General features: G+C 38.3%; 1 protein-coding gene across 1 annotated transcript in view; it reads right to left on the minus strand.

Moving 5' to 3' along the window:
* LOC121387246 overlaps nt 1-12368 on the minus strand; it is a 37752-nt gene that overhangs the window by 20257 nt on the left and 5127 nt on the right. The window contains exons 2-6 of the mRNA XM_041518271.1: nt 10033-10828; nt 9190-9292; nt 5595-5740; nt 4974-5126; nt 462-553 (exon numbers count right to left, since the gene is read on the minus strand). Coding sequence (XP_041374205.1) covers nt 462-553; nt 4974-5126; nt 5595-5740; nt 9190-9292; nt 10033-10828 — 1290 coding nt within the window. The remainder of the gene's footprint in view (nt 1-461; nt 554-4973; nt 5127-5594; nt 5741-9189; nt 9293-10032; nt 10829-12368) is intronic.

Consider the following 12368-nt stretch of genomic DNA (forward strand, 5'->3'; position numbering starts at 1 on the left):
ATTAGTTTTATAAAGTAAATACGTAAAAACAACAGAAGAAACTCAAGGTGAAAAATAGTAATAAACTGTGTTACTTTAGGCGATGATGATGTAAAATTGACAAACATCAAGTTTTACAATTGTATAAACCGACCGATACTCATTTTTACATTTTAATCACGTCTTCCACCAGTGACGGATTTACGGTAGTGTTACATCAAGTCTTCTCCACCCTTTTGGCGACGAACTGTATTCACTCAATGTTGTCCATCGTTCGTAATAAAAAAAATAGGGCTATTCAAAGAGGCCGGGAGACATATTATTCATTATTATTTCAGACAGTTTTGGTTGGCCTATTTAGTTAAGTCAGCAGTTAGTGTTGTGAGACCGTGCCTTTAAAATACTTACGAGTATAACTTATTTTGACACAGCAAAACAAAAACAAAAAACCCAGAAAAAACCTAACTGCTGCCATTAAGTACCTGTCATGTTTATTGTACAGGGATCTCTTGCAACTCTCCAATGAAACGTCACGATGTTTACTCCAACAAAATTTCCAGGCAGCATCAGTTTTCTGCAATTAATACAAATATGTATAAAATTAATTTACGATTCTGCAGGATGCACATGAATATGCTTACCATGCCACCAATATTCCGAGTACCAAAGCAAATAGTACAGGTCCGACGTATGGTAGCGGGGACAACTTGTAACTAGAGAAACGTTTTATCTACAGTTAGCACCTAAAGCAATTTCCCAGCATTTGAACAACAAAATAGTAAAGTTTTGTATAACAATTTTCAGCAGCTAGAGTAGGACAAACAAATTTATTTTGAGGTCAAACCGTTACCAAGTGTTTTAGTGTGTAGCAACTATCCATACTGATAGTTCACCACTGGCCACATAATTAACCCTGGTATACTGACATTTTACCACTGGCCACATAATTAACCCTGCTATACTGACATTTTACCACTGGCCACATAATTAACCCTGGTATACTGACATTTTACCACTGGCCACATAATTAACCCTGGTATACTGACATTTTACCACTGGCCACATAATTAACCCTGGTATACTGACATTTTACCACTGGCCACATAATTAACCCTGGTATACTGACATTTTACCACCGGCCACATAATTAACCCTGGTATACTGACATTTTACCACTGGCCACATAATTAAATAGTATACTGACATTTTACCACTGGCCACATAATTAACTAGTATACCACATTTTACCACTGGCCACATAATTAACCCTGGTATACTGACATTTTACCACTGGCCACATAATTAACCCTGCTATACTGACATTTTACCACTGACCACATAATTAACCCTGGTATACTGACATTTTACCACTGGCCACATAATTAACCCTGGTATACTGACATTTTACCACTGGCCACATAATTAACCCTGGTATACTGACATTTTACCACTGGCCACATAATTAACCCTGGTATACTGACATTTTACCACTGGCCACATAATTAACCCTGGTATACTGACATTTTACCACTGGCCACATAATTAACCCTGGTATACTGACATTTTACCACTGGCCACATAATTAACCCTGGTATACTGACATTTTACCACTGGCCACATAATTAACCCTGGTATACTGACATTTTACCACCGGCCACATAATTAACCCTGGTATACTGACATTTTACCACTGGCCACATAATTAACAGTATATTAACCACTGGCCACATAATAACTGGACATGACATTTTACCACTGGCCACATAATTAACCCTGGTATACTGACATTTTGCCACTGGCCACATAATTAACTCTAGTATACTGACATTTTACCACTGGCCACATAATTAAATCTAGTATACTGCCATTTTGCCACTGGCCACATAATTAACCCTGGCATACTCACATTTTGCCACTAGCCATATAATTAACCCAGGTATACAGACATTGTGCCACCGGCCACATAATTAACTCTGGCATACTGGTATTGTACCACTGGCCACATAATTAACCCTGGTATACTGACATTTTACCACTGGCCACATAATTAACCCTGGTATACTGACATTTTACCACTGGCCACATAATTAACCCTATTATACTGACAATAAATCACTGACCACATAATTAACCCTGGTACATACTGACAATAAATCACTGGCCACATAATTAACCCTGGTATACTGACATTGTACCACTGGCCACATAATTAACCCTGGTATACTGACATTTTACCACTGGCCACATAATTAACCCTGGTATACTATACTGACATAATTAACCCTGGTATACTGACACCACTGGCCACATAATTAACCCTGGTATACTGACATTTTACCACTGGCCACATAATTAACTTGGTATACTGACATTTTACCACTGGCCACATAATTAACCCTGGTATACTGACATTTTACCACTGGCCACATAATTAACCCTGGTATACTGACATTTTACCACTGGCCACATAATTAACCCTGGTATACTGACATTTTACCACTGGCCACATAATTAACCCTGGTATACTGACATTTTACCACTGGCCACATAATTAACCCTGGTATACTGACATTTTACCACTGGCCACATAATTAACCCTGGTATACTGACATTTTACCACTGGCCACATAATTAACCCTGGTATACTGACATACTGGACATAATTAACCCTTTACCACTGGCCACATAATTAACCCTGGTATACTGACATTTTACCACTGGCCACATAATTAACCCTTAACCCTGGTATACTGACATTTTACCACTGGCCACATAATTAACCCTGGTATACTGACATTTTACCACTGGCCACATAATTAACCCTGGTATACTGACATTTTACCACTGGCCACATAATTAACCCTGGTATACTGACATTTTACCACTGGCCACATAATTAACCCTGGTATACTGACATTTTACCACTGGCCACATAATTAACCCTGGTATACTGACATTTTACCACTGGCCACATAATTAACCCTGGTATACTGACATTTTACCACTGGCCACATAATTAACCCTGGTATACTGACATTTTACCACTGGCCACATAATTAACCCTGGTATACTGACATTTTACCACTGGCCACATAATTAACCCTGGTATACTGACATTTTACCACTGGCCACATAATTAACCCTGGTATACTGACATTTTTTACTGGTATACTGGCCACATAATTAACCCTGGTATACTGACATTTACGGACACCACCGGCCACATAATTAACTCTGGCATACTGGTGTTGTACCACTGGCCACATAATTAACCCTGGTATCCTGACATTTTACCACTGGCCACATAATTAACCCTGGTATACTGACAGTTTACCACTGGCCACATAATTAACCCTATTATACTGACATTTTACCACTGCCACATAATTAACTCTGGTATACTGACATTTTACCACTGGCCACATAATTAACCCTGGTATACTGACATTTTACCACTGGCCACATAATTAACCCTATTATACTGACATTTTACCACTGGCCACATAATTAACCCTGGTATACTGACATTTTACCACTGGCTACACAAATAAATCACCGGCGACATAATTAACCCTGGTATACTGACATTTTACCACTGGCTACATAATTAACCCTATTATACTGATAATAAATCACTGACCACATAATTAACCCTGGTATACTGGTATTGTACCACTGGCAACATAATTAACCCTATTATACTGACAATAAATCACCGACGACATAATTAACCCTGGTATACTGACATTGTACCACTGGCCACATAATTAACCCTGGTATACTGACATTTTACCACTGGCCACATAATTAACCCTGGTATAATGACATTTTACGACTGGCCACATAATATCTCTGGTATACAGACAGACATTTTACCACTGGCCACATAATTAACCCTGGTATACTGATATTTTACCACTGGCCTCATAATTAACCCTGGTATACTGACATTTTACCACTGGCCACATAATTAACTCTGGTATACTGACATTTTACCACTGGCCACATAATTAACCCTGGTATACTGACATTTTACCACTGGCCACATAATTAACCCTGGTATACTGACATTTTACCACTGGCCACATAATTAACCCTGGTATACTGACATTTTACCACTGGCCACATAATTAACCCTGGTATACTGACATTTTACCACTGGCCACATAATTAACCCTGGTATACTGACATTTTGCCACCGGCCACATAACCTGCTAGGTATACTGACATTTTACCACTGGCCACATAATTAACTCTGGTATACTGACATTCCCACTGGCCACATAATTAACCCTGGCATACTGACATTTTGCCACTGGCCTGGTATAATTAACCCTGGTATACTGACATTTTACCACTGGCCACATAATTAACCCTGGTATACTGACATTTTACCACTGGCCACATAATTAACCCTGGTATACTGACATTTTACCACTGGCCACATAATTAACCCTGGTATACTGACATTTTACCACTGGCCACATAATTAACCCTGGTATACTGACATTTTACCACTGGCCACATAATTAACCCTGGTATACTGACATTTTACCACTGGCCACATAACCCTGGTATACTGAATTACCACTGGCCACTGGTATACTGACATTTTACCACTGGCCACATAATTAACCCTGGTATACTGACATTTTACCACTGGCCACATAATTAACTCTGGTATACAGGTATGACATTTTACCACTGGCCACATAATTAACTCTGGTATACTGACATTTTACCACTGGCCACATAATTAACCCTGGTATACTGACATTTTACCACTGGCCACATAATTAACCCTGGTATACTGACATTTTACCACTGGCCACATAATTAACCCTGGTATACTGACATTTTACCACTGGCCACATAATTAACCCTGGTATACTGACATTTTACCACTGGCCACACAATTAACCCTGGTATACTGACATTTTACCACTGGCCACATAATTAACGCTGGTATAGTATATGTTAAATAATAAATTTACTCTGTTCCTAATTCCAGGTCATCAGCAAACTGTAATCCCAGAATGGTTGGAATCAAAGATGAAGAGCAACCAAGACACTTCTCAAAAAGATCTTCGATTCTCATATATATTTCAAAGAAGTGGAACGCCTCTGTTGTCAAGATACCATTGTCCCTGAAAATAAAGATGGTACAAAGTAATGCCAGAACTTCGTCTCCACATACATGAACGTCTGTTACAAGGACAGGAATATTTGTGTAATGACAACTAAGCATATTTTAAACTACGGTTGAGAGAGAGAGAGAGAGAGAGAGAGAGAGAGAGAGAGAGAGAGAGAGAGAGAGAGAGAGAGAGAGAGAGAGAGAGAGAGACCGAGAGAGAGAGAGAGAGAGAGAGAGAGAAGAGAGAGAGAGAGGGAGGGAGACTCTCTCTCTCTCTCTCTCTCTCTCTCTCTCTCTCTCTCTCTCTCTCTCTCTCTCTCTCTCTCTCTCTCTCTGTCTGTCTCTCTGTGTGTGCCCCTTCCTCCCTCCAAAATGTTCGAATAATCATACATTAGTCTACCAAAAAGCTATAGTTTAAAGTGTGCTGGGGTTTTGTTAAACAAACATTCGTTTTTTATTTTTCTGAGAAGTCTATAAATACCGTTTGAGTCTCGGCTGGCAGTGGACGAGGACGTTCAACAAGCCAGTGGTGTCACACAGGTTGGAGGCGTGGATGAAGTCAAACTGTAACCCATCTGGAAGAACTTCGTGTAACAGAGAGAAGGCATCACCGAACCACAATGTGCACTGCAGTAAGATAAAATGTTCATTGTATGCAGAACCGGCCTCGGTGGCGTCGTGGTTAAGCAATCGGACTACAGACTGGTAGGTACAGAGTTCGCAGCCCGATACAGGCTCATATCCATAGCGAGTAATTAAAGGCTCAATGGATAGGTATAAGGCCACTACACCCTCTTCTCTCTCTTTCTCTCTCTCTCTCTCTCTCTCTCTCTCTCTCTCTCTCTCTCTCTCTCTCTCTCTCTCTCTCTCACACCAACTCTCTGTCTGGACAGACAGCCCTAGCTCTCTCTGCTCTCTCTCTCAGATTGTATGCAGCTTTCTCTGCAGCTCTCAGATTGTATGCAGCTCTCTCTCTCTCTCACTAACCGACTATGCACAACTAACTCACTGTCCAAATAATTGGACATTGTATGCAGCCCAAATAGCTGAGGTGTATGTGCTCTGGACAGGGTGCTTGAACCTAAATTGGATGTAAGCACGAAAATATGTTGAAATGAAATTAATTGTATGCAGATTTCAAATAATTGAAGAACAGATTGTATGCAGCTTTCAAATAATTGAAGAACAGATTGTATGCAGCTTTCAAATAATTGAAGAACAGATTGTATGCAGCTTTCAAATAATTGAAGAACAGATTGTATGCAGCTTTCAAATAACTGAAGAACAGATTGTATGCAGCTTTCAAGTAACTGAAGAACAGATTGTATGCAGCTTTCAAATAACTGAAGAACAGATTGTATGCAGCTTTCAAATAACTGAAGAACAGATTGTATGCAGCTTTCAAATAACTGAAGAACAGATTGTATGCAGCTTTCAAATAACTGAAGAACAGATTGTATGCAGCTTTCAAATAACTGAAGAACAGACTGTATGCAGCTTTCAAATAACTGAAGAACAGATTGTATGCAGCTTTCAAATAATTGAAGAACAGATTGTATGCAGCTTTCAAATAACTGAAGAACAGAACTTTATTCACTCTTTATAACACGGGGCGGGACGTACCCCAGTGGTAAAGCGTTCGCTTGATGCGCGGTCGGTCTAGGATCGATCCCCGTCGGTGGACCCATTGGGATATTTCTCGTTCCAGTCAGTGCTCCACAACTGGTGTACTAAAGGCCGTGGTATGTACTATCCTGCCTGTGGGATGGTGCATATAAAAGATCCCTTGCTGCTAATCGAAAAGAGTAGCCCATGAAGTGGCAACAGCGGGTTTCCTCTCTTAGTATTTGTGTGGTTCTTAACCATATGTCTGACGCCATATAACTGTAAATAAAATGTGTTGAGTGCGTCGTTAAATAAAACATTTCCTTCCTTCTTTATAACACCATATGTGTTACATTTGAGGTGGTTTACAAACATTTCGGCAGTAAATATATACTGATGGAAAGAAATAAAGGATCACACAGATAGCATCAAGAAATAATGATTGCATCAAAGCGTTCGCTTGATGCGCGGTCGGTCATCAATCCCCGTCTGTGGACCTATTGGGATATGTCTCGTTCCATATGGTGTCAGAAGTATGACTGGGAACATATAGGCAGCACATTCAAAACTACAGACATTTAATCCCACATGTACAACATGGTATGAAATACAGACATGCTACTATGCTAGTAGTGAATTAACAAATTCTGGTCTACAATTTGAGTGTGTGTTCTTCTCATTTCTTTCCATTTCGGCAGTAAGTATATTGCTTAAAAGAATCATATAATCAAACATTCAAATAACTAAATAAATAAAATTACAACACATAGTTAATCACTTTCACACATGTACACAATAATATACATGTAATATAATCAAACTTACAAATAAGTAACTTACGAAAGATAAATGTTTTTAAACACATCGTTAATCAAATTAATACATGTACATAATTTCTTTATATTTGATATTTTAGGGGAGTTAAATAGTTGGCTTAATTTGAAGGTGTTGGGTCTAATATAAAAATAGTTTTTAAATAAGTACATGTTTCATTGGTAAAATGGGGACACTGAAATAAATAATGGAACTCATCACCTATTGCAATGTTACAGAGAGGACATATTGTATCTTTATTTTCGATATTCTGCCATCTGCCTGTTTCAATCGGTAGATAACGGTTGCTAATTCTGCAGCAGCTAACAATATTGCGAAGTTTATCAGGCAAGTACAGAAGATTAGGTTTTGTTTTAAATATCCTGTAGGTAATGCATTTTGGATAAGAGTTTAGGTTATCATTCCAAGGGTGTAGGTCTTGGACCTTCAGCAACTGTACAAATGAAAGGTTTTTTTTTATTTAATATGTTTTGGTTTAATCAGTAATTAGCCAAACCTAGTTTATTTATCAAAGTATCGTATATGCATTAACCATTTAAAGCAATAACCATACTGAACATTTTCACTTATTATAATTTTATACAGTATAGCTGATGTTTTGGATGTCTTTCCGGTGATCAACGTGGCCCAAAAATTTAGTATCTTAATTTTTATCTTCATATCAAATTGAAAAGCGCCTAATGCTTCGTAAATCATGGGATCTGGTGTACTCTTTCTTAGCCTCAATATATTGTTTTAAACATTTAAAAGGACATTCCTGAGTTGGCTGCAATTGTTAAGATGTTATCGACTAACAGAGACATTTTAACGATTGTAATTACATACCTAATATAGTTTTTTGCATACGATATTAGTGGCTGTATGTTAAACGTGTTTCTGATCGTTCTAATATTTGTACTAGGTTAAATTTCATTTTATTTCCTTGAAATATTGTGTGTTTTTTGTACGTACGAAATTATTTGAAGACAAAATCCAGTTTGGGCTTCTTACAAATATTAAGACGACCAGAAACACATTGAATATACAGACACTGATATTCTAAACAAGAAAAGATATTTAATATATAAGTTTAATCGTAGAAATAGTTTGTTAGTCGGAAACATCTTACAATGGAGCAAACTCAGGAATGTCACTTTAACTGTATTTGTTCAGTGCCATATTTTGAAGTTGTGCATACCTTTTCGTCTATTTGGTGAAACTCTTCCACAAGTATTATGTTTTCGTCATTTTAGATAGAGTAACAGACTTGACAGCTGTCGTGGCAGTACTCATGGCAGATGCCATCGGTGGAGCAGAATAATATGCTAACCTTTTGCGAACACTTGATATCATCACTGTTATGACAGTGATTTTGAGTGCATATTATGACAGTGATTCATGACTGCATGCCATCACAGCTGTATGTATTATAATTAGCTCTGTCCGGAGCTAGTTTCGATTTAGAAAACTAGGCGAGACACTAGATAGAGATTCATGGAATAAACCACTAGTTTGCTAAATTCCTATTGGACTTTGCATTGTGCAGAGATATGGGCCTTGATCACGTATTACGGTTTTGTCATTCAGATTCTGAGAGTAGTGCAAGCAGAACGTATCTATTAAATTCTCATTATATTTAAGAGCAGAATGCTACATACCTGAGGTCTACATGTTCGTTTGACATATTGTTGGTAGCTAGTAACCCAGAGAGTCAGTTGGTCTAGACACAATGAAGCAATGGTGTTCTTGTTGCCGTCATATCTGTTAAAGAATAAATAAAATAAAAGTAAAAGTAATTTTTAAAAGTTAAAATTACAATTTAATTTAATTTAATTAAAAAATTAAATTAAATTAAATTAAATTAAAATTAGTTTTAATTTCCATTAAATTAAAAACAGTTGTTATTAATTTTAAATGGAATTTAAATTATTTTAAAATTAAATTAAAAATAAAATAAAATTAGTTTAAGTTAAGTTAAAATAAAATTAAAATAAAAATAAAAAAAAAAAAAAAAAAAAATAAAATAAAACAAAGAAATACAAAGCAAACTAAAACTAAATTAAACTATATATAATAGTTTATTAACCCCATAAACAAATATGATAGGGGAGCGGGATCGATTCCAGTCGGTTGAGTGCTCGCCTGAGGTGCTTGCGTTGCAGGATCGAATAACCTCGGTTGATACATCCAACTAATTGTTTTTTCTCGTTCCAATCATCGGCTATTGGATGTCAAACATTTGGAAATCTTGACACGTACAACACAGTAGTCATCAGACGAAACCTGCTACATTTTCACAAATGCAGCAAGGGATCTTTTACATGCACTTTCCCACAGACAGGAAAGCACATACCATGGCCTTTGGCCACTTCTGGTGCACTGGTTGGAACGACAAAAACCCAGTCAGCTGAATGGATCCACCGGGGTGGTTCGATTTTTCTGTAACGTGTCCTTGGTCTATTATAATACACAAAACAAACCTCACTAAGATATAATCTTACCGTGACAAATCGCATTCGAATGCCAGAAATGCTGTACTGTTTTCCTCAGTCTTCCAGACAAAGGCGCCTGGTTGGAAACACACATACGTAGGATTAACTACACACGATCGGGTGAGATCCTCTTTCGTTTTACCACCGAGGTTTACTTTTGTGATTCCCAATTTCACAAATTCTGATATTTCCCTTCGACACAAGTCCAAAAACCTCTTGTCCCTTGCAAACTTGGGATGTTGTTGCGCAAACCTGCTGAGTAATCGACTAATGGGGAATTCTGGAAAATCGTGGCCTCTAGACGTGTATTTCCATTGGAGGAATGTATCCCTTGCCTGTATCACTTCAGTAACAGAGAGACTCAGATTGACCCACATGTTGAAGGCTTCTTTCATGGCAAAGGCGGTCATTATGTTTCCAGGGAAAACAGCAACATCGGCCAGGTTTAGTTCACGCAGTATCTGTAATATCTTACGGAGTCTTTGACCATGTTCTTCAGTAAGATAACAATCGTACCAAACGGCCCAGAGAAATTTCATGTCATCATCGTTTTCGGGATCTATGTTGTCAACAATGTACAGCAACAGAACTGCCCGGGATAAAATGAATGCTTGGTTATCGTTGAGATGGAATTTGATTGGCTCCATTGGGTAGATCTCACTGGTGTAGAATGTATGAATGGTGTACAGAATATTGCGTATGTCTCCGCATCCTAGTAACAAGAAACTGACGTCATCAGGAACCTGGCAACCATCTGTTAGGTCTTTGGGAGGCGTGTTTCCCACAGGGTAGAAGTAAGCTAAAACTAGAGAATAATATCCAAGTTAACACAGCATTTATATTAAAGGATTCATTCGCTTATTCATCATTTTGTGCGTGCGTGCGTGCATGCGCGCGTGTGTGTATATGTGTGTGCGTGTATGTGGGTGTGCGTGAGTGCATGTGTGTGCATGTGGGTGTGGGTGAGTGCGTGCGCGCGCGTGTGTGTGTATATATGTGTGTGTGTGTGTGTGTGTGTGTGTGTGTGTGTATGCGTGAATGAATGAATGAACGAATGTTTACCGACACCTCAGCACGAAAAATACATCGGCTATTGGGTGTCAAACTATGGTAATGCAAACAAATAAAGTGATGATCAACATCAATATAAAAATTCAGGATTTAAGTAAAAACAGTGTAAAGAACTGTGCAAAAATACAAATATCACAGACAGAAACGGACTTTTATTCAAATTTTCAATTTGTGCTGTATTGGCCATTCTCAAAGAGAATGTTACACCCCTGCACCACGGTGAGGTTATAGCACACGCAGGGGCATACAAGACAAATGTGCGCTGTGTGTGTTTATCGAAGTTCAGGGCCCTTTGAAGTTCAGGGGAGTGTTGTGCACCCTCATTCTAAATCCGCGGCTCATATTTTATCTCTGCTTGAACATAGGGTGGGAAGTAGCCCAGTGGTGAAGCGTTCGCTTGATGCGCGGTCGGTCTGGGATCGATCCCCGTTGGTGGGCCCATTGGGCTATTTCTCGCTCCAGCCAGTGCATCAGGACTGGTATATCAAAGGCCGTGGTATGTGTTATCCTGTCTGTGGGATGGTGCATATAAAAGATCCCTTGCTGCTAATCGAAAAAGAGTAGCTCATGAAGTGGCGACAGCGGGTTTCCTCTCTCAATATCTGTGTGGTCCTTGATGATATGTCCGACGCCATATAACCGTAAAGAAAATGTGTTGAGTGCGTGGTTAAATAAAACATTTCCTTCCTTCTGCTTGAACATATATGAATTCTTACACGTGAAATGTTTACTTTTCACTGTTGACTATCATAACGATATAATACTGCCGACACGTACCCACCTGCCGCTGCTTATGCAGCGATTTATCACAGATTTTTAATTTATTAATTTATTTATTTATTTATTTATTATTTTGACAGGGTTCCGTGTCTTTTGTTACGAAATATTCAAATCTGAAAGACAAAACCGTAATACGTGATCAAGGCCGTATCTCTGCACAATGCAGAGTCGAATGGGCATTTGGCAAAATAGTGGTTGATTCCATGACTATTATCTAGTAGGGGTGTAACATTCTCTTTGAGAATGGCCAATACAGCACAAATTTGATATTTTGAGTAAAAGTCAGTATCTATCTGTGATATTTGTATTTTTGCACAATTCTTTACACTGTGTTTTTGTTTGAATCTTGAATTTTTGTATTGATGTTGATCATCACTTTATTTGTTTGCATTACCATAGTTTGACACCCAATAGCCGATGTATTTTTCGTGCTGGGGTGTTGTTAAACATTCGTTCATTCATTCTTATCTAGTAGGAGGACAGCCACTCTCGAG

This window comes from Gigantopelta aegis, chromosome 13 (genome assembly GCF_016097555.1).
Source record: "Gigantopelta aegis isolate Gae_Host chromosome 13, Gae_host_genome, whole genome shotgun sequence".
NCBI lineage: Eukaryota > Metazoa > Mollusca > Gastropoda > Neomphalida > Peltospiridae > Gigantopelta > Gigantopelta aegis.